Consider the following 24,167-nt stretch of genomic DNA (forward strand, 5'->3'; position numbering starts at 1 on the left):
TCAGTCATATTGTCATATATAATGTGATTAATAAACACGTATGTCTGCATAGATGCACATTTATAAAACATGACCAGACTTCCACAAGGCAAAAAGGTGATGATCATTTAAAAAGTAAAAGCTCTCCCAAAATAATCCCTGTGCCTTAAAAACATGGCTGTATTTAGTTCTCTGGATTTTAGGAACTAAAATCTGGAATCTGTGCTGAAGATGTTTCCATATGATATGACTATTTCCTGTGTTGTTGATTTATGCTCAGCATTTTGAAAAGTGTCTAATGTTTTTGATCTTCGTATTTCGTGTGTTGTGTTTGTGAACTGCATGATTGACGTGTTTATAATATGATGAACATGTAGGTAAGATAATTTGAGAGACCTTTTGTTTTACATCTAGCCTTCTTTAAAGGTGAGTATGTGAGAATGAAATGTTGAAATTGTTTTTAAAAGAATAATAATTTAAAAACCCCACAAGATTTTAAAGTGGAGGTCATTTTTTAATATAATTTTCATGTAATTTTAAGATAACATAGACTGCAAGAATAGGGAATGCCCTTAGTAAATATTATTTTAAATTAAGGAGTCTGTTGACAGCAAAGGATATATTCCAAGTATTTGAAGGGCACAAATGTTAGATGGCTATCATTCATGTAATTCATTTTGTCAACAGCCATGCATTTCTTTTCTCATTATCACATAGTGGTTCTAAGCACAATTTTAATGACTTGGAGAACTCTAGTTTTGGAGGAGACAAATTTGTTAGGATATTGTATGGACCTAAGCCATTTGAAAGTAATGTTTTATTTCTGTTGAAGTCCGCCCCACCCCACCCTGGTCATATTTGAGATGAGAATGTTGCTGAGTCACCTCAGATTTGTCTGTAGTTCCTTCCGTAGAATGCTTGATATTTTACCCGTGCTGATTTCAATTTATTTCCACATTCTAGGTGCATAAGTTCAGTTATAAAATTGAATCTATCAACCAAACATTACTTTATGCCTACAAGCCTCAGTTTGAGGCACATTTATAGGAGCACATTCCAGACTTAGTCCTTTGAATAAAGATTGGTGCAAAGGATAGCCATACACCTATGTATAACACTCCTTAGTGCTATAATATTATTATTAGGACATTTTCCTCTCTATATTATTTATATAAAATTCAAAATTCAAACCCTATGAGGCAGTGTTCCGAGTTTACAAAGTCAAGGCCACCCAGTAAGTCAACAGCTAGGATGGGATGTGAACATTCTTGCTCAAAATTTAACACTCAGCTGAGCATAAGGCACTGATGCAGCTATCACAAGGAAAGGAAAACCTCCTGGAGTGAGCTATGAATGTAAAACTGGGTCTCTTACTAAGCACTAAGTGCACAGAGCCTTGTAGTATGCATATATTTTTGTTTATTCCTTTGGTAAATTGATTTATATTATTGGTTAAAAACCAAATGGCTAAACAGTTCTAATTAGCTGACGCACTGCAAGACTGTAAAAACAGTTTAATTACAAGAATCTAAACTGAAAGCTGCTTCAGAGAACTCTCTCTGGAGTGGAGAGGCATGCTTTCTTTTCTCCCTCTTATAATAATAATTGAAACTTACACCGCCAGTTAATTGATGTTCACTAACGAACAGACAGATAGCTGATAGCTTCAAAAAGGTGTGAGGAGACAACAGATTAATGGCTATTGTCATGATAACAAAATATTCAGCCTCCACATGCAAAAGTGACATACCTCTACTAGGGTGCAAGGAACAGGAATTGTCACTGTTGTGCCTGACTTGGGATAATCCCAAGAATATTTGGTTGGCAACCTTTTGATCTGTTCAGCAAGACAATTCCTACACCTTTTGTTTGCTGAGGTCATCTGGTCAAAGCATTAGCAAGCAGTTCAGGGATTTTGCCTTAATAATGTGGAAGTATCATTTCTGAATTGAATTAATATATCTTAATGCAGAAATAATATTTAAATGGCATACTTTGAATGTATTACCAGCGTATCTGCTGAAACTATTTTATTGTTAAACAAAGAATACTGGAAGTTTTGAAAACAATTCCTTATTTACAAGTGGAACAGCTCTTAATGATGCGTGATAATCTGTTTCTCAAGAATAGTTCTAACCACTAAAAGATGCTTTATACTGAAGACAGATTCTGCTGAAGGCATTACTGTTTCTCTGGGTAGCCATGGGAACAAAATAAGATCTTTCCAAATGCACTTTAATAAATATCTGTAAGTTGCATTTACTTCCTTGCTCGAGGACAGCAAGGAGTATATATTGACGTGTCCCCATATGCATCCTTCTGTAGGCACTGCGGGTGAAAGTAATGTTTTTATTCATTTAGCATATATTTTCCTGACATTTCTTGCATTCTAGCACAACAATCATGTTGTTTTTTTCCATGGATCCGTGTAATGAAAAAGAGTGTTGTTTTTTCTATATGCCAATATGCACACACATACCTAAGAACACTTGTCTACATGGCACTTTGAGGATTAATGGGGAAAGGCATTTAAATAATGATGCACAAAATGGAAGATGGCAATGAACTGTCAGCTGCAGTTTTCCTGTAAAGGACAATGAACAAGCCTTGACAGTATTCCTTTTCTCAGCAGAGTCAAGGATTAATAGCCAAAAAAACCAAAATGAGAGGATAAAAGTGTCCTTTTCTCACATATATCAGTGAAGCAAGAATTAAAAACAAAAGCAATAGCATTCCTATTTAAAATGGTGTGTTAAAAACCTTGATGTGTGTGACCCAACTTTTGTAGCCCATGTTTCAGTAACGTTTTGAACTGTGATCCATCCCATTGTTTGATGAGGCATTTATTCCCGGTATTTCTGTACATCATCTGAAACTGGTTTGAAGTTCAGATCATGATAATGGTTTCTGAATTGTTGAGCATTTTTGAACACCCCCCTTAGCTCCAGGTGTGTTCCGCGAGCCGGAGCGGCAAGGTGACTTGCTCAGCTATAGGACTGGGCGATGTATCTCACCTGTTTCTTTCTCCCCACCTTATTTCGTCCTTAAAGGAGGAAGTAGGAAATTTAGATGCAGAGGAAGAATCAGTCAAGAGACATTTCAGACATTGTAATATATCAGTACAGTATATCACAATATTTAGCTGTTAATATATCACAATGTTGAAAGCAAAATATCACCCAGCCCTATTTTTTGAATCAGAAAAAAGCACATTTCATTGTCTCATACTGGGTCAAATTTAACCTGATCCCGCAGTATGTGTAGTTGCAAAATGAATCAGATTCAACGTGGAATTAAACATATGTACATCGTTTTATTTGTATACCGCCTTTCTATAGTTAAAACTCTGCTCAAGGCAGCTTACAGCATGAAAAAAAGTAATTACAAACATAACAAAAGAAAGTGGTCATAAACAGTAAATTGAACATAAAAAGTACACAACCAAATTGAACAATTTCCACATAAATCATGAAAGATCTAAAATAAAGATACACAATATTAATATCAATATCAATAGCAGCAGCAAAGCCCACCCCCCGTTGATCACATCCAAATATCTAAAAGCTTCCCGTTGGCTTTCAGCTTTTCTCTGACGACTATTGAATGTGAAGATGGCATCAGTTCGCCAGAGAAGGCACCAACTCCCCTTGCAGAGACGTGAAATATCTCTGCAAAGCCATGTAGGCAGTAGGGATCCCTTTGAGTTTCTGCTGGATAGTTGTTCATCAGGATACATATCTGCCAAATCATTTCAAGCAGTAGACCATGGACATCATGAACCATGACAAAATTGAACTACTGTTATATTACATTCAGTATTATGTTCACTTTCTGCAATCCTATATAATTAGTGCCAAACTAGATGATATGTGAAACACATGGTTTGGGTTTTGCTTATCTTGTTTCTTGTTTCTATTAAATAGCAGCTGCCAGGGGTCCATTCAGGATTGGGATGGCAGTGTTGCAGGGAGGAGGAAGGTTTAACCTTTTCTCCATGCCACAATTCCAATGAAAACCAGCCCTTCAAGGTTGCTGTTGGGCTTCCGTAGGCTGCAGATGCCAATAGTAGCTTCTTTTCCACAGGAAAAGATCACTTCCACTTCAGGAAGTGATCTTGGTGTAACTTGAAATTGATTAAAAAACCCACAACCCACGCTTATACACCATGACCCCAATATTAATTGCACTCCCTTCTTCACTGCTGCTATTTAACATAAGCAAAAACAGATGCGTGAAATGCAGCCATGTGTTTCTTGCATCATCTAGATTGGCCATTAGAGGTCACATTCAGGTGTTATAGTGAAAGTGCAGAGGTGTAATAGTACTGTGGTAGCAGTCATAACTACATAGTCTTTCATGAGTCTCTCTCATCTGTAGGGATGAGTAGGTTGACTTCAATCTGTGAAGTCTGATATTATTCATAGAAGTGGTGAAGACATGGTGAGGGTTCTGGTGGAACATCTTCTGAGCAAGTTCCACTGAAATGAATGGTACCTGCAACAGAATGTGGCAGTATATCATAATCCCCTAACAGGAATTATTCTGTTTAGGATTCTAGGCAGCCACAACTTTCTCTAGCATATTTCAGCTTTGTGTATTTCTTTTTCAACTGACACTCAATATTCTGTGTCTCCTGGTAACAGCTGAGCATGCTGAGTTCTTACTGGGCTGTTTTGGGGAGTGTGACATGAGTTTAGATGTCATCTTTACAATAAATGCATTATCTAGGTTCTCACATTTATTGTTTAACATCACAAATCTATGCATGTCTATTCAGAAGTAAGTCCCATTCAGTTCAGTGGTAGTTCTATGAGTCCAGTGAGACTTACTCCCAGGTAAGAGTATGTTCCTACAGCCTGAGGGCACAATCCAAACCTCTCTCTCCTCTGCAGCAATGCCACCACCAAATCCAAAATGAGCAGGATGGAAGGTGGAGGGGGGCAGTGTGATTTGCAGTGAGACTGGCTCAAATCCAACACGTAAACCCAGCCCAGCACAATGGGGTGTTAAGATAGCTTATTCCAAGAGATAATGAAGAATTTCCAATTTGGGAACACATGCTGTCATGTACCCTTGACTCATTTAAAGGGATCTAATGCAGGAAATGAACTAGTGGTTTCCATAAGTCATTTTCTTTTGATCAGGAAGCTTCCATTAGGTAATATGAAGCTGTTTTACAGTGAGCCAGATCATTGATTCATCCTGCCCAGCACCGTCTACAATATCAGGCAATGGGTCTCTGCTGTCTTGGGCAGCAGTCTTTCCCAATTCAGTGCCCTGAAATCTAGGGATTGAATCTGCAACCTTCTCCTTGTAAGGCATGTATTCTGTGACCACTATGGTCATTTCTCTCACTCAGATTAAGGTGGTAGCCGTGTTGGTCTGCCGTAGTCGAAACAAAACAAAAAAATTCCTTCCAGTAGCACCTTAGAGACCAACTAAGTTTGTTGTTGGTATGAGCTTTCATGTGCATACACACTTCTTCAGATAACAATATATCTGAAGAAGTATTCATGCACATGAAAGCTCATACCAATAACAAACTTAGTCGGTCTCTAAGGTGCTACTGGAAGGAATTTTTTTATTTTGTTCGGATTAAGGGTTTTTCTTTTTGTTTGAGGGTCTTTGGTTATTTAATCAAGCAGGCTGCACTGCATTGTTTTATTCCCCCACCCTCCTGAGGACAAATTGCAGCATTGAAGAGCAGACTTGAAACTCTGTCATTTACATTCTCTCCACTGTCCATCATGGGCTCCCTCTATTCATACTGATGTGAGATAGCATGGAAATTTCCACGTAGGAACCTTAATTCTGTTGGGATATTTTGCGTAAAGGAGATTCATCCTTGTATAAGTGACTCAAGGGGACAAATCCTGCTTTTAGGTTTGAAATGAACTGCCTTTTTCTCAAATATGTGTTCCCACTTACATTTCATTGGTATATGCCATTTCCCCCAGGTGTAATTCCACGAAGCCATTATGCCTTCAAACTTGGCCCTATTAAGTAGAAGGTGCTATTTAGAATAATCATTTAATTTCTAAAGGAGAAGTACAACATAATATCTTACATATATCAGTAACGTTGAGGTTTTTAAGGGTGGGAGGAAAGATCCAACATGATGTCAACTTAGTTATTGTGACCAAATAATTGTAAGCTGTATTTTTTTAATTATTATCAGTACATAGGAGCTTAATAAGTGTATAAGGAATGAAGCATGGTGTGTGACTCGTATCACTGTTGTGATCTGTGGAAACTGTTCACTTTTCTGTACAGTTTCTTTATTTTGTTTAACTGTGTGAAAAAGAAATACTGGGGTCTGATTTTTTTCCCCCTCAGAAAGCCTACAGCTTCATAAATCAATATTTCTGTTACGTTTTATCTGAACCCAATAGGGAGTTTTCCAAGGAAAGAGAAAAAGCCAAGGCCAGGGGAGATTTTCAGAAGCTGCGTGAAAAGCAGCAGCTTGAAGAGGATCTCAAAGGCTATTTGGATTGGATTACACAAGCAGAAGATATTGACCCTGAGAATGAAGAGGAAGGTGATGGAGAAGGCAAACGGAATAGTATGTCATGTCTTCTCACTTTATTACTGCTAACAAAAGAATATAGTGTGCTCTAAAAATAGTTTACTGTATGGGAGAGACTGATGCTCACATAATATCGTTATACTCAGATGTCTGTAACGTAATTCTCCCCTCTCCCCCACCTGTAGATAACTGTTTCTGTTGTAAATGACTACTTTCTTTACCTGCGCTCTAACATTATTATGCAGCGGCCAGATTACTGGCTGGGCTTGCCTTTGGAACACATATAAATTGCTGCATTGGCTGTCAAGTTTGTTTCTGGGCCCAGTTCAAGGTGCTCATCTAGTGTTTGCAGCTCCATATGACTTAGGTCCATATATCAGAGAGAGCTTCTCCTTCCCTACAAACCCTCCCAGGTGTTATGATCCACAGCTTAGCAGTTCCATGTCTGTCAGAAGTTTGCAGGTGGTGGCAGCCCAGAAGGGAGCATCAGTCGTGGTACACCTGGTTTCTTTGCTATACAAGTTTCAGCGAATGCCGAAGGTGCACCTCTTTACCCTGTCTTTGACACCTGAGGTGTGTGTTTTCAGGATCCACCCTATACCTATGAATGTACTCTGTTTTAACTGTTTTTAATTCTGAATTTTAAATTGTGGTAACCCGCCCTAGGACCTGCCGGTGAAAAGCGTGTAATCAATGTAATAATAACAATAACAACAACAATAATAGATTGCAACCTCAGTTACATTTTGTATCAATTCAAGATGTTATGTTAAAAATGTGCATGCACATATATGTATATTCAGGGTGGCATGTACAGAACCTGCATCCTTGAGATCTAGCAATGAGTTGCAAGAGCCATTTTCAGCCCTAAAATGTCAGACTGCATTTTATGTTACTTTAAATTTTACTGACGAATGTCAACACTGTAAGATTGTTATTGTTTTATTTTGACAAACTGTCAAAATAAATGGGGGTATATTACAGCAAGCAGTAATTTTCTGAAGAGCAATTTTTCTACATCAAAGTGTTAACTATTAGAGGACCAGGCTAGAAATTGCTGACCTGACAGCTAGTTTTGCATAGAATAAAAAATCCTCCTTAACATTTAGGTTTTCTTTAAGCTGCTTAGATAGAAGAGCTGGCTAGCTGGGGAGCCCCTTGGCTTTTCAGTCTTCTTCCTGAAGCCAGAGATAGCTGTAGAACAACCCCCACGTTGCCTATCAACATCTTGTGGATGTAGAGAAAATTGGTCCATCTGGAGATCCATCCCTTGGTGCTTCTAAAAGGGAAACAGCAATTTTAGCCACTTGCTTGGCTAATTTTAGAGTCAATGATATCTGTCTCAGGCAGTGATCCTACTATTATCAACCTCTGCAGAGATGTTCTTTGGCCCTGATCAAGCATCCAGTGTCTTTGTGTGTTACTGGTAATGGAATCTTAAAACAGCAATCTGTGCCATATCAAGCACATCCTGTAATGGAACAGTTACTCTGTTAGTAATATCGCCATGGAATATATTTCAGAGTAAGCTACTCAGAACATTCTGAATATTGCTACGGAAAATCTTTGAGTAACATAAAATTTAACAAGGAAATCATTAAAGTTGCTGGGTTGCATTATTATTATTTGTGCTCTGTTAAGAAACTGGCCTTTCTCAAAACACAATCTATAGTGCTCTGCCATATCTCTCCTTTTTATTCTCTTGGAAGATTCTGCCACTTAAAATGCCATTGTGTGATACTGTAGTTAGATTACAGAAAATTAATTACTCCCTATCTTACGTGAGAATGACATGCACTTTGTCAACTGATTTCTTAAATGAGTGTAATAAGAGTGATGCTGGTTGGCCTTAGTGATGTGAATTTTATTTTGCACTTCTGCTGCAGCAACATAATTTGTTTTCATTGCTGTAGAATGCGATGGTGTGGAAACGACCAGTTTTAATACAACTGACCCTTTTAACTTAGCTTTAAAAAGGTAAATGGACCCCTGACAGTTAAGTCGCAAACGACTCTGGGGTTGCGGCGCTCATCTTGCTTTACAGGCTGAGGGAGCTGGTGTTTGTCCACTTCCACAGACAGTTTTTCTGTGTCATGTGGCCAGCATGACTAAGCCGCTTCTGGCGAAGCCAGAGCAATGCACGGAAACGCCGTTTACCTTTTCTGCCGGAGCGATACCTATTTATCTGCTTGCACTGTGTGCTTTCGAACTGCTAGGTTGGCAGGAGCTGGCCCCGTTGTGGGGCCTCGAACCACAACATTCCGATCGGCAAGTCCAAGCGGCACAGTTGTTTAAACCACAGTGCCACCCACGTCTCAACTTAGCTTTATTTTACTTCTAATCCACCGATTTGCAAGGTGCTTTATTGTCTTGCTAGTCTTCGGAGCAAGTCCATTGTTAATTCCCAGTTTTCTTATTCTGGTTCTGAGATAGAGAGAGTTGGATATGATCAGGGCTGTGTCAGCCATGGGGAAACTGGTATCTGCATGTGCAGACCAACCCTACGCACACTTATTTGGAAGAAAGTCCCACTGTGTTCAGTGATGCTTTTCCTCCCAGGTTAATGTTCATAGAATTGTAGCCTTAATATTGCATATAAAAATCTACCCTGCTCTCCTTTGGAATAGACAACACTGATTTATAAGAGTAGAAATACAGTTGGTTTTATAACATGTACTAAAGTAGCTCCCCCCCCTTATTTTTGGTCCCCAGATATTATTGGACAACAACTGTCATCAGTCCTTGGCCATTTTGGCCAATGGTCAGGGAAGATGAGAGTTGTAGTCTTGCAGCATCTGGGGTATCCAAGACTGGGGAGAGCTGCTTGCCAGCCTGAATAGAAAAACAAATCTCAGGTATCAGTGCCTTTGACGAATTGTGTGCTAGCATCCATGTGCCATTTATGTTTGTGGGAGTTGACACATTCAACCCAAGCAGGCAAAACAATTAACCTGAGTTGAAAGACAAGCCTGATTTGCAGTTCTGTGAATCAGCCCTTAATCTTTATACTCTACTGTAAAGATACCCTTGTAAAACTATCAGGATGCTAATTACTAATCACTGAATAGAAAGCGGTTTATGATCTGTGCAACTGCCAGCAATGACTCACCCCTGTTCCCTCAGAATCTATTGTGAGCCCTCCCCCAGCTTGGCCAAGAATTACTGTAAGGAGTAAATTAATTTAAGCAAGAATGTAGTTGCTACGATTACTTCAAAAACTAATCAAAATTCTGCACCAAAGAAAATTGGTTTTAGGAGCACAGGAAGCTGCTTTACCCCCAGACTATTGGTACACCTAGCTCATCCAGACTTCCTTTTGTGCTGCCTTTCTAGACACAGGTCCCCACTTTAACGTCTTGTGTCTGAGCACTTTCCCCCCCTTGAAAGCTGAATTGCCGATTCAGCTTTAAAGGGCAGGTTTTCTTGGGGAAAGCACTGGCGCAAAAAAAAAAAAAAGCACTCAGACACAGCGCTTTAAAGTGGGGACCTGTGCCTAGAAAGCACAGTAAATGTGCATAACCCTGGCAGCGCCTCTCCAGCCTTTCCGATACTAGGCGTCCCCATTTTTATCTGGTGAATTGAATACAGGACCTTTTACACGCATGCTTGACAACTCGGCTACAGCCCAGCAACGTGTATCAATTACAGAAATTGCATTGGCATATGCGTGCTTTATTTTATATAATTCTGCTTCTGATAGCCATAGGAGAGCTGCCTGTGCAGCTACTCCTCCACAAACACACCTTTTAGCTTCTGAGATTTCGCCTGGGAGGCTTAAGAGGGAGGAGATGATGAGATGCTCTTAATGAAATTCAGAAACCTCGCCACTTCAGTCCTCTCAGTCCTAGATTTAGGCTGCAGTTGCTGATAGCAAAGCCAATACAGTCCTCCTGTGTCATGTAGCATCTCAACCGGCATTGCACTGAATGTGGATCCTTTATTGTCTTTTGCACTGCTGCTGCTGCCACCTGCTGTTTTATTGACGGGGTTGCATGTGTTTAACATGAAGGGGTTACGTTGGCCGATTTATTAGAAGACAAGAAGAAAAGCAGATTTAGATGTTGCCGTGGGTCAAACAAACATGGTAAAAATGTGTTCTGTTTTGCAGTGGGTGTGTTTCAGTCTAGGCAACGAGTTTTGAGTGCTGTTGTTTAAATTCTCAAACGCCTGGGTGTAAATATATTCCCTAAATTGCATGTGGACACACACCTTGCATGGAAGTGATTTGCTGCTTGAATGCATGCTTCAAAGAAATTGTTGCTGCAGTGCAACAACTGTAAGCTGAAATTTCATTATACTCGTTTAAATTTCCATTGAATAGCTCTCAATCAAGTTGAAGCATCTAGAAAGGCAAATGAGTCAGATATGAGTACATCACTTTAGTTTCAATGTGATGAAAACCATAAAGCGTTTAAAAGCTCTCAGGATATGATGGCGCATTGACCAAGAACAAGATTTCTCTTAAAAACAAGGACACCTGGTAGTTCTGCCAATGGCGAAAATGTATGTTTGCGGTGTTGTGCAGTGCCAGCATAATGAACTGTTTTCTTTTCTCCAAGTGCGTGGATATATTGGAACTTCTTTCTTTGCTTTGTGGGACAGTCCAGAGGCTTGGTGGCTTTTCGTGCTAATAAATTTAAGGACTTTGCTGGATAATGTTTCCTTCCTTAGAATTATCCTTCGCTAGGCCCAAACCAGTGTTAGTAGTGATTGAAATGTGGGTAGCTATGTTGGCAGGGCAGGGTGGGGCATTGAAACATTCACATGTTATATTTTTTAAAAACCCAGGGAGACACACGCTTCAACATTAGACAGGGGGAGACAATCCCTAGAAGTTAATTAGAGGCAGAGAGTAGCGTTTTAAGTGTTCACCACCTTTCAAGTGGTTAAGTGGTAGAGTGGAGAAATTCTCACTCTCTGGTGAATTAAAAAATAAATGAAATATAAAATGAAATAAAATAAAATATTGTGCAAAACATTGTCACCTGAGGAAATTGTTTAATTAGAACAAGTACCAAGATAATAAAAGCTGTCAGAATTGTCCCTGACAAAACTTGTGAAGATAGTGAAGGCCAGAAATGTTACTGGAACTGAGTCCTGGTAATTTAAAAGCCAGTCTATTGTTCGTTTGTTCTTCTTTAGGTGACAGCCTGTCTTTGTGGACTGGCAAGAAATTGTCTCTCTATTCTGTGCGCTGAGGCAATAATTTCATCTCAGCTGCCATGCGAAGCATTATCAATTTTCCCTGTATCCTTGCTCCTCTGGCCCTGTGCAGACATTCTTAAAGTACGCACAATCAATGGGTTAGCCTTACCTCTAACCTCCATCTACAGATTGAACCAGTTCACTTGTGAATGCTATATTGCATGGGCTTAATAATCCTTACAACAACATCATACAATAGGTCAGTGCTATTACCCCCAAGCGGTGTGAGAGAGCTGTGCATGGCAGAGGCAAGATTAAGACCAGGAGCTTCCTGGTGCTTGTAGTTAATTCTTTTAGCTGCTACCACACCAACATAAGCATGGGTGAACATGCTGGGTCTTAAAAAAATGTAAACTGTTGTGCTCTGCCTTTTGCACTAAGAAGCCCACAAGCAGGACATGAGTGGAGCAGCCAGTCTCCCCTCTCGCTACTACGATTGCAACTAAGAAGATCAGTGCCCAAGGCACAGAGGTGCTTTTCCATTTGTGCAGTTCTATAAGCTCTTTGTGCTGAGCTTATAGAACAGGGCAGCCCAAGTTTTCATGCCCAGTGGGCAGAACCCAGAGGGGAGGGGGAAGTGAGCCCAAAATATGAGGGGTTCCCCCCTTGCCCTCACGTTGCCTTGCTTTGGGAAGGCAGCACAAGGCTCTGGCAGGGTCCTCCAGCTCCCCCACCTTCTTCCCAAAGCTGGGAAAGCGCTAACTAGGCTTTGGGAAGGGGCAGGGAGAACTCTAGGACCCTGGCAGAGCTCTTACGCCTCCTTCCCAAAACTGACTGCTTCATCTCTTTTGCCCTGCTTTGGGAAGGGGGCGGGAGGGCTTGGTGGGGCCCTAAATGTTGCTGAGGGTCACCAAAAAAGGCACTGCGAGCCCTCAGACCGTGCATTGCACCATCCTGGTTTAGAAGGTACACGGAAGCTCAATGGAACCTTTCAAGCTAAACTTTTTTATACTTAACTATTCTAACCCTACGCAATGGGCTAATCTGGCCACAAAAGCACCTTAGAAGTTGCGAGGGTTGTAACTTCGCTTGCCGTAAACCATTTATATCCAAACTGGATTTGGGGCCAGCTTTTTCAATGCAGGCTAAACAATGGGATTGCGCAGAAAGAAAAGAGTAAGCTATCATAAGCCAGCTAACTAAAGTGAACATTTTCACACTTCATTCTGCCCCCCCTTTAAATAAATACCTGAGAAATGCACAGCCTTTCTGTGCAATGCACACAAAGCAAAGTGTAGCTGGCTTTGCTGAGCTAAAAATCTAATTATATCTTCTATCTTACCAACAGCAAGCATGCAAGCAAGTGAAACTGAGTCTGTGAATACGGAAAATGTTGGTGGAGAAGGGGAGGGCCCAGCATGCTGTGGAGCTTTGTGGTGAGTACAAATCAGCATGGTAGGAATGTCAATGGTTTTGTTTCTAGCAATCCCTGAGCAAAGGAACAGTTTTCTTCATCTAAGTTTTCGTGTGTGTGTGTGTGTGTGTGTGTGTATACACACACACGCGCGCGCACCATTAGCGCTGTTAATTTATTAACTGAAAACTCTGAGGAAGATTGTCTATGAACAAAAATGGAGTTCTCTGAGATGTGGATGATTAAAATGATATACATTTCTTGAATAACTCATTGAAGCTTATTTAAGTTGGTAGTCCTTTACTGCTTATTTTGTAAGTCAGAAATCTGTAGCGAGTGTTCAGCTGCTAGAAATTGAACAGGGTATGGATGCTATTATCATGTGTTGTTACCAATGATTCAGACATTGTTTTCTGATTATCCCCGTTCGCTTGATAAGTACATTCAAACCATGATTTGTACCAGTGTGATGTAGTGGCTAGATTTAGACCTTGGAAACCTGAGTTCAAACTCCTGCTCAACCCTTTCAAACTCACTGCATGGTATTGGGCAGTCATTTTCTTCCAGCCTACCTTGCAGGGTTGTTGGGGGGGGGGAATCTGCTGTAAGTGCCATGGAGGATTTTTGATCGTGAAATTTTGATTATAATCTATTTCTGAACCAGTTTGACATTGGTGTCTTAATAGTATCATTACTGATATGCTTTGCTAAAAGATCGATTCAAAAAGACAATGTTTCCTATGTATGTAAAATATGTAAGCTTTTATTGTGCTGATCCTTCAAAAGCAGTAAAAAGGTGCCATTATTTTGCAATTTACACCAATAGAACATTTCTGTATCAAGCAGACATGCAAGATTGAAATAATTTTAAATGCTTTTAATTTCCAACATAGCTTTCAAGGGAGAAGGAGTTGTGTAAATAATTGTTACGTATTTTCTTTAAAAATATGTTTTCCTTTTCTTTTAGTCAAATTATCTCAAAATCCAAGTTCAGGTCAGTATTCTTCTCTCTCTTTTCCATCACTTTCCCCTTAACTGTTTCCTGTTAATCTACACATATTATGGTTGAATATGACTGAATCTTTTTTTTAAAATGGGTTAGTGAATGCACAGAAAATGTATACAGCATCATATGCAATCTAACAACATTTGGCCACAAAAACTTGAGCAGGAAATTAAACAAATAAACAATAGTGGCTTAAAGAACACAAAGAGCTGCCATATACCGAGTCCATTGGCCATTAATCAAGCTCAGTATTGTCTGTATTATTATTATTATTATTATTATTATTATTATTATTATTATTGCTATAGCTTTCCAGAATTTCAGGCATGTTTTTCCCCAGCCCAATGTGGAGATCCTCGTGATTGAACCTGTGACCTTTGAATTCGAAGTGGGTACTCTACCACTTCCCATTTACATGGTTGGTCCTATAGAAATGGGATAGTTTTTAAAATTCAGCATGTGAAGCACAAGAGAGCAGGTCCCTGCTCTGAGGAGCTTTCAATTTAAAGTTGACAAAAGGAAACAGCAGAGGAAGGGAATGCAAATGGAGTGGGAAGTAACAAGAAAAGAATATGCAGCTGTTTTAGTTTCACGTGCTGAGGTTTGGATACATGATAAGTAATGAAACAATCTTAACCTTATCGTGCGGTACTCTGCTTTTGTGCAGCTTTTAATTGCTTTGTTAGCCACCTCAGTTGCTTTATATGAGGAAGGCAGAGTCTATTACAGTGGTACCTCGGGTTACAGTCGTTTCAGGTTACAGACTCTGCTAACCCAGAAATATTACCTCGGGTTAAGAACTTTGCTTCAGGATGAGAACAGAAATCGTGCTCCAGCAGCAGGAGGCCCCATTAGCTAAAGTGGTGCTTCAGGTTAAGAACAGTTTCAGGTTAAGAACGGACCTCTGGAACGAATTAAGTACTTAACCCAAGGTACCACTGTACAGTGGAACCTCGGGTTACGTTACCCTTGGGTTGCGAAAGCAGCAAACCCCAAAGTGTTTCGCTGCATGCGCAGAAGTGGTCTCTCCATTTGTGAAAACTTTGGGATACGGTCGGACCTCCGGAACGGATCCCATTCGCAACCGGAGGTAGCACTGTATTGTTACTATTAATGATAATTATGCATCTGATGTGGCTTCTTCCTCCGCCTCAAATCTACTAGCCTTTAGATCAATGTGAACTCTTCCACCTCTCCACTTACCCTTCCATTGACTTTTTCAGCATTCCTCAAATGTGTTTCATGAATGAACAGAATAGATTCTCCCCCAACCCAATACAAAATATTGTATTTTGAATGACTAAATCTAGGCATGCTTCAGAGTTCACTCTGTTCTTTCAACTTGCATACAGTTGACTTGGCTGAAATAATTTTTTGTATGGGAATTTTTGTACGGTTTTTGGATATATAACTTTTATCAGAGTAGGGCTGATAACTTTTATCAGAGTAGGAAAAAAATGTTGTTATTTTCTATACTACCCTTCATCTGAGGATCACAGGATGGTTTACAATATGAAAACAGAAAGCTACATTCCAGAGTAGCAAGCAAAAACAATACCCACCCACCGACTCCCCACAACACAGTTTAAAAGGCCATAGATTGTTCAACTAGCCGAAGGCCTGGAAGAAGAGGAATGTTTTGCCTGGCGCCTACAGATGTGTAATGAAAGTGTCAGATCAGTCTCCCTGGGGAGAACATTCCACAAGCCACTGCAGAAAAGGCCGATTCTGGTGTTGCCATCTTCCAGAGCTCTCTTGGAGGAGGCACATGAAGAAGGGCCTCAGCTGATGATCACAGGGTCCAAGTCAGTTCATATGAGAAGAGGCAGTACTTGAAGTATTTTATGCCATATTCCAATGATTCTGCTTTGTAATGTGTCAGAATCACAACAAAAATATTTTTATTTATTTTGAAATTCACCCATACAATATTAATGTCCTTTTTCTCTAGGCAGATATTTAGAAGCACAATTAAAAAAAAATCAGTCATATTCTCAATATGGTATCTTGCTTTGTTTCTTAACTTTGCCTTTGTTCACACTAAAACCTAAGAATACAAATACAAGTAGCTTGTATTCTTTTCTAAAGTTTCTTACCTTTTGAGAAAGCTTTTTCCCAAAAATCTCAAGGTTGTTGTTTCCTTATCTGCTTCTCTTTCTATAATTTAATCAATCAGCTATACAACTAAATCTCTTAATCTTGAACTTAAAACTCTTTAAAACTATCAATACCGCATTCATTGGATTTTGGATTTCTCCTGGTAGGAATCTTCAAAATGGTTTTTTCCCTTTCCTAGACTCAGCAGTGAAGAAAATGACAATAACTATGGTTATATATACAATGGTGGCTAGATGTATCTAAAGATCTATAGCTCAGGATTTCTAAAGCCATAAGAAGAATTTTATATTTTCCCGCTCACAGAAAATCTGCTGTCAGGACTGAAATATGCCCCAGTCCATGTGTGCTTACTGCACCTTCACTTCTTTCTTTAATATGGAGCCCTAGATGTTTTTGCTTATGGCCACACAACTTCATTCATTTCGTAGACTTCAGTCTACCTAAACACCTGTTGTTACACCTGTTGGTTTTATTCAGTTTCATAACTTAATGGGGTATCTTAACCTTGCATGAGTAGTTGTTCTTGTACACGGTGGTATTTTTTTGGGTGAATAAAAGTCAAAGTAAACTGTGAAGTGTTCCACAATTGTAAATGGTACTTCCTGCAAAAAGGTGATTTTATGAAAGTAGACAGGTTTGCAAGGATGTGCGAGCTTAAGCATAAGGAATGCTTTTTGCAATACAGTCGTACCTTGGGTTACAAACACCTCGGGTTACAAACACTTTGGGTTACAGATTCTGCTAATGTGGAAGTAGTACCTCGGATTAAGAACTTTACCTCAGAATGGGAACAGAAATCACGTGACGGTGGCACGGCGGCAGTGGCAGCCCGCATTAGCTAAAGTGGTACCTCAGGTTAAGAACGGGCCTCCGAAACGAATTAAGTTCGTAACCAGAGGTACCACTGTAGTGTTGAAGCTGCCACCATCTTCCTGCCACCATCCTAGAGGGATATGGGTTGGTGTGAAATGCATGGAAACCTTGGTTCTTCTAACCCTGCTTCCTCACTGGCAAATTCTAATAGGCTCTGTGGTCCCAGCATATACCTTCTTCATCCTAGTCAGCTTTAGCACTTCCTCTGAAGACTGGTATAGTTGATTACCAAAGATCTGGAGTGGCCATAATATTGTGATATGAATAATGTGTTTGTGATCTTTCCTCACCACCAGATGTAAATACAACATACATTCACATTCAAGGCGTAGCTGTGACAGTTTATATTCATTTGACTCCCAGAGATTAGCAGCACACCATAGTCCTTGGAGGTTTTTAATTTGCTCCTGAGTCTTGTTTTTATTTGCTCTTGAGTCAAATGTAGCATATTTCCAAAATATTTTAAATGTATTGGAAACCTCATGAAATGCCAGTCTTTATAAGACAGGGGACTAGAGAGATAGAATGTGGCAGCCGCAGATAAAGATGAAAAAGCTTTGTCATTAATGGCAACAATATGAGAGCAGCAAATCCTGACTCCATTTCATCTTCACATTTCTTCCTTTTTTAAAATCAGGTATAAATAGTATCCTTGACTTTGCCTCTAATTTTAACCTGAAACTAATTTTAAACTAATCCTGATTTGCATAATCTTTATTCAGACGTGATTTTTTCCCTGTCTGATCCAGAAATCTCTATGTGAAGCTGTGGAATGTATACTAATTGCTCCTTGTTAGACTCTTAAAACATACAATTCTTGATACCCCCTCTTGAGGAAGTGGAAAAGTGGCATGAGATTCATTTTCCTGTTCCTAAAATATATGATTGGTGCTACCACAATCGATGGTAACAACCTTGTCTGTTCATTGCTGCAGAATCCACTGCCACAGCAGATGGGTGTAATGCTTGCTTATGTAGACTGCTATTGAAGACTGTTCAGAAACTTCTGTTGACCAAGAACGTTTGTCAGAACGTTTATTGGATCAGACAGAATGGATCTGGATCCAACTCTGATACTGTAACCTGTAGTGGCTGCTTATTTGTTTCTGAGATTAGTTCAAAGTGATGGTTCTCACTTTTAAAGCCTTAAACACCCTGGGACCAAAGTGTGTTAAGAATTGTCTACACCTGTCACATCTACCAGGCCCTTGAGATAAATCTACTGGGTGTCTGCTGTATCCCCCAACTAACTGAGTTATGGCGCATGGGCACGAGAGCAGGGTTCTTTCTGTGGTTTGGTTGCACCAAGACAGTCAACCATGATGTCTTTACCTAGACAAAATTTCCTCAAGCCAGTTTTTTGTGGTTTTATTCTGTGTTGTAATACGTCTGCTGTTTTATGTTTTAGTCGGCGTTGGCGTCGATGGAACCGATTCAATAGAAGAAGATGCAGAGCTGCTGTCAAATCTGTTTCGTTTTATTGGTTAGTTATTGTACTGGTCTTTCTGAACACATTAACTATCTCATCTGAGCATTACAACCAGCCTGATTGGTTGACACAAATACAAGGTAAAATGAAAATGTTTTCTTATTCATTCAGTAACAAGTAGAATACTGTTATAGACTTAATACAAAGCCATTTATTTATTTAGCATTTTGTAGACATTCTGGGTTGTTTAAGCTTTGCGAAAAAGAACAATGGGAAGGTATAAGCAAATTTTTAGCCCCATGTAGTCAGTTGCAGCTAGAGTTTATCCAGGTTAGATGGATTGCAATCCACAGATTAGATGGGTTGCAATCTAGGCTAATTTGAACTTGACAGCAGTTTACTGTAGTCAAATGGATTGTGGACTGTATCTGTGTGCTGTTATCAAGCACCTCTGGTCTGTGTCTTTGAGAGGTTTTTCTGGGTCTACTACAAAATTTGTACTAGGGTATTTGTACAACAAAGCAGACACTGTATATGTCAATCTTGGTGCATACATCAGGATCCCACTAAAGAAGGAAATGAAAATTTGCTTTGAAATGCTATGAACCAAACTCCTTTATTTCTGAGCTGTGGTTTGGTGGGGATAGGTTGCATCATCATAGTTTGAGAAGAATGTGGAGTGAAGGATTCTGTTTGCTCAAAGTGGTCAAAATAGAAACTGTCGTTGTTTTCTGCAGAACATATGAAACTGAATCAGAGGTGTAAAAACCAATATAATTTTCTGAACATTTCCCCTCTAGATATTGCTAACAAAGTTCTTCTGGCTTTATTCACCTGTGAAATGTTGGTAAAAATGTACAGTTTGGGCCTGCAGTCATACTTTGTATCCCTATTTAATCGTTTTGACTGCTTCGTGGTATGTGGCGGCATTGTTGAAACCATCTTGGTGGAGTTGGAAATTATGTCACCCCTTGGAATTTCAGTGTTCCGCTGTGTCCGTCTCCTCCGTATTTTTAAAGTAACCAGGTAAGATCAAATTAAAGGCAATGAGCTTTTTTTTTTTAAAAAAAAGCCAACAACAACTTACTGCTGAGTTCTACTGACACTTGTATGATCCGCAGCTCTTTTGTAATATTTCATCACGCACTGTTCTTTTACGGTTTTTTTTTGGTTAACACACGCATTTTAATTTGTAGGCACTGGACATCCCTGAGCAACTTGGTAGCATCCTTGTTAAACTCAATGAAGTCCATTGCTTCACTGTTGCTTCTGCTTTTCCTCTTCATCATAATCTTCTCATTGCTTGGAATGCAGCTGTTTGGAGGCAAATTTAATTTTGATGAAACTCAAACAAAACGGAGCACCTTCGATAATTTCCCACAAGCTCTTTTAACTGTATTCCAGGTAACTTTCTTTCACCCACTATAAAACATTTTATCTTTGAACAACAAAAACTGTCTAAATAATCCTGTCTCCTAAAAAATAAAAATAAAAATCACTACCACAACTACTATTAATTCTGTTTGTGTTAAATAGCATTCTGCTCATTAAAGTCAATATTCTGGTAATTTTGCATCATTTTGTACCATTTGTTCATATCATGTATTCTATCTATCTATTCAGCATAGCTTTTATGTTAATGTCATTAATATTAAGTTGTCTTTGTTCATCCAAAATATAAGAAATGTAAAGTCATTTAATGTAAAAAAAAAATAATAATCTTCCCTTATATTTAACTGTATTTTTTTAAGAAAACAAAATGTTTGCATATCACATGTTTGAAGCTGGATATTGGTAAATTATCTCAATCTTGTTCTACACTCCAAAGGTGCAGGTGTTATGGATTTGCACATACAAGAAAGTATATTTATTTGATTTTTCTCCTCCCCCCCTCAAAACCTCACAAAAATCCAGTGTTGGAGGAAAGGCTGATTTTGAAATTTGGGTAACTTTTAAAAGAAACACTGGGAAAAGAGATAGACAGACAGAGAGACAGAAATATGCAGGAAGAGTTACCTGCTTTTCAAGTTGCTTGCTTTAATTTCTATACTGCTTAATATATTTAAAATATATATAAGTGGTGTACAAAAAACTGAAGCAACAACAGGCAACTTAAACAAAATATTACAGAAATATACACTTATATATAAAAATTTACATTAATGCAAAGTTACTAATAGATAACGCGGGTGGCGCTGTGGGTAAAATCTCAGTGCCTAGGACTTGCCGATCGTATGGTTGGCGGTTCGAATCCCCGCGGCGGGGTGAGCTCCCGTCGTTCGGTCCCAGCTCCTGCCCACCTAGCAGTTCGAAAGCATTCGTAAGTGCAAGTAGATAAATAGGGACCGCTTTATAGCGGGAAGGTAAACGGCGTTTCCTTGTTCTGCGCTGGTGCTGGCTCGCCAGTTGCAGCTTCGTCACGCTGGCCACGTGACCTGGAAGTGTCTTCGGATGGCGCCGGCTAACGGCCTCTAGAGCGAGATGAGCACGCAACCCTAGAGTTGGACACGACTGGCCCGTACGGGCAGGGGTACCTTTACCTTTACCTTTACTAATAGATATAAATGATATAAACTAATAGATATAAATGTTAAAACAATGAAGAAGGAAACAAAGAACCACTAATTCACACATGCCCTCAAATGTAAGTTAAGGGCTAACTAGATTGTAGTCATTAATGTTAGTGGCAAATTATTGTAATTAAAACAAAACAAAAGCCCTAAAACCAGACAACCCTTAATTTCCTCTTATTTATCTACCTGTAGTGCCCAAATAATGTCCCTGCACTACTGGGATATCTTCCAGACTTGGCACAACCGGTATATTTCTTGGTGTTCATTTGCTGTTGCTATAAATCATGCAGCCCAGTTCTAGGCAAGTTTACTTACAGTGCAAGACCAAGAAAATTCCATTTGGTATACAGTGGTACCTTGGGTTAGAGACGCTTCAGGTTACAGACGCTTCAGGTTACAAACTCCGCTAACCCAGAAATACTACCTCGGGTTAAGAACTTTGCTTCAGGATGAGAACAGAAATTGTGCGGTGGTGGCAGCGGGAGGCCCCATTAGCTAAAGTGGTGCTTCAGGTTAAGAACAGTTTCAGGTTAAGCACAGACCTCTGGAATGAATTAAGTTCTTAACCCGAGGTACCACTGTATAGAAATAGGATTGCAGCCTTAGTTGAAGATGTTACAGAGAGCAATGTTTGCTAGGTTTAGTGTCAGCATTAGTAACTTTTGGAGCATAGGTGCATAAATAAGGACACTGATGCTTCTGTGGCTGCTTCCAACTCTTTAATCTGGAAAGTAAAAACAGACAGTGCATCCATTCAGACATTATAAATTACATGCATTTTATACAACAGAGATTAGTTTTCATGTGTGTGTGGAGAAACAATAGTGAAGTGGCCTTGAGGTGAGGCTGTACATGTATTATCTGTTGGTAGTCATTCTTCCGTTCATGCTGACGCACATTTACAAAATACTAGATCCCACTTGATTCTGGAGTGAAGTATTCTGTTAACTCGGGATCTGCCTTACGCATTTTTCCTAGTGCTTTTCTGTTCTTATAATTTTAAGGTGCACGTTGGGCCCTTGCCTGGACAGATTTGTGAGCTTGCTAACAGTAGTTCCCTACCCTCCAATTAATTTCTGCAGCTCGTAAGTTTGGCAGCATGGGAGGTGGTGGTACCTGGTCAGTGAAGAGGTGGAGTGACTGTTCCTTCTGCTACAAAGAGGAAAGCTTCTGACCTCCTTGTGACTGCTTCAAGGAGGGAAGTGGCAGTGCAGAAACCTGATGCTTGTTCATGTAATACTATACCATAGCTTAGCATCATGTCTGGATGCAGTGTTACTATAGCGTTCAGTAAAAAGTTTGGTGTCTGCTTGGCTGTGCACTGTGCGTCTACATTTATTTATTTAAAGGAGTTTCAAAGCTGGTTTAATGGTAATTGCTTTCGGGAATTATAGTTTTCTATAGGGGCTGGTATCCAGTGTCTCCTTCCTCTCCTGCCTCCAGAGCAGGAGGATACCTCAGCCCCCCCAGAAGCAGATGTGGGCATGCAGAGTGCTGTATGCGGGAGGAGAGGAAGGAGAAGTCCTGTTGTGAGTGGAAGTCATTTCCGCTAGCAGATGGGCACAACTGGATATCACCCAGTGTTATTCAAGAACAAACCTACAATGTCTGTATAAAACTATAGTTCCTAGGGCTCTTTGGGCCAAGCTATGACAAACAAACCATATTTGAAACCATATTCAGACTGTTTTCCATTCATATTATGGATGTACCCAGATGAAATATGTGCAAGCTAGCTGATTAGGTGCTGAATTATCGCAATAAAACATCAAAGGGGAAAAAACCTGGAGACATTTTGATTAGAGTTTTGTACTCTGCATTGCTTCAGAAACAGCAAAAAGTTACTGTTTTTTAAAATTCTCAGTTAAATGATCATTTGCAGAATCTTGGGGGTTTAATAAAGATTATCACATTGCATTCCCTTGATCATTTTCAGTTGTATCAAGCGCTGCTGTTCTGCTTGTGCAATAGAAATCCCCCTTTTTCACAACTCCTTTATCCTGCGGCTCCCTGTGCACCCTTGAAATCTGGTTCAGAGGTTGCTTTTTTAGGTGTCTGCAGGTGCTTTGGGTTGTGCCAAGAAAACAATGAGCTTGGATGCATGAATGACTAATGATTTCAGTCTCTGGATTGTTACATCTACAGCCAGTCTTGGGGCTAGCTCAGCCAATACATTTCTTGTCCGTTTAAGTCATCCTAAACATTGCTAATAGGTTCAAAGTGAACCAAGGGATCTCTTTGCTAATTGCAACTTTGAATATTAGAGTTTCTTTTTCTAGCAGTTACCCAGTTAAGAGCTGGTTGTCTGTCTGTTTCCCCAGGCTAGGAAGATTGGAGCTTGGAAGAGAGCTTTTACTTGCATAGGAGCTGGAGGCTCCACCCCTTCCTGGTCTCACCCAGGCTTTGATCCAAGCAGGTGTTTTCATGCACTTCTCCCTAATAGCCTAATGTGCAGCTTGCTGGGTACTTTGGTGATGGCCTTGAAGTTGCTGCCTTACTCACTGTTCCCTCTGCTCCTGTGGCCTTGAGACAGCTGGCATGGCAGCCTCCTGACCCAGGGTACAGGGTAGGGATGTCCAAAGTAAGTGTCTAGTCAGAGTCATTCCCAGTGTGGAGATCTGTTGAAGGGTCTCCTTAGTTCTCATCTGAGGAGGTAAGAGATAAGGTCTGGACAGAGTGAAGCCCTGACACTGGTGTATCTCTAGTGAACCAGGTAGTCTCCTGTTAAAGTTTCATCTCAGCCACATAATCACTTTGTGGACTTAAGAGACCATTCTCTCTACATCAGGCCATACATATCTTGTTTGCAATATGGGGATGATCATTCTAGATTATTTTATATAGCTGTTGCAAGAATTGTTAAGGTAGTGTATGTGAAGAGCTTTAAGCACTTGAAATTCTCTAAATAAATTATGAGTATTAATGCTAGGTCCATGTGCTACATTTGTATATGTGATCGCGTACTCAAGGATAGGTGGGATAATTTGTGCAGATAATAAATGTCATGTCAGAAATGTCCCTAAATGTTCACATAGGCAACAATTTCAGCAGTCCTTTTAGAAGAGTAATTCTCCAAAACCCTAAATGCAAGGTATTGGCAAATT

General features: G+C 39.8%; 2 protein-coding genes across 39 annotated transcripts in view; one reads left to right on the top strand and one right to left on the bottom strand.

The window, feature by feature from the left end:
• CACNA1D (calcium voltage-gated channel subunit alpha1 D) overlaps positions 1-24,167 on the top strand; it is a 187,129-nt gene that overhangs the window by 86,008 nt on the left and 76,954 nt on the right. For 36 of the 38 annotated variants that reach the window (XM_083489143.1, XM_083489150.1, XM_083489153.1 and 33 more), the window contains 6 exons: positions 6,372-6,541; positions 12,999-13,086; positions 14,032-14,058; positions 18,470-18,630; positions 19,291-19,516; positions 19,687-19,894. In XM_083489143.1, coding sequence (XP_083345269.1) covers positions 6,372-6,541; positions 12,999-13,086; positions 14,032-14,058; positions 18,470-18,630; positions 19,291-19,516; positions 19,687-19,894 — 880 coding nt within the window. The remainder of the gene's footprint in view (positions 1-6,371; positions 6,542-12,998; positions 13,087-14,031; positions 14,059-18,469; positions 18,631-19,290; positions 19,517-19,686; positions 19,895-24,167) is intronic. The other 2 variants (XM_083489139.1, XM_083489141.1) reach the window with 1 other exon arrangement.
• CHDH (choline dehydrogenase) overlaps positions 20,508-24,167 on the bottom strand; it is a 101,826-nt gene continuing 98,166 nt past the window's right edge. Inside the window, exons 9-10 of the transcript XR_014522468.1 lie at positions 21,066-21,787; positions 20,508-20,663 (exon numbers count right to left, since the gene is read on the bottom strand). The gene's annotated coding sequence lies outside the window, so the exon portion shown is untranslated. The remainder of the gene's footprint in view (positions 20,664-21,065; positions 21,788-24,167) is intronic.

Source organism: Podarcis liolepis (genome assembly GCF_965112155.1).
Source record: "Podarcis liolepis genome assembly, chromosome: 2".
Taxonomy (NCBI): Eukaryota; Metazoa; Chordata; class Lepidosauria; order Squamata; family Lacertidae; genus Podarcis; species Podarcis liolepis.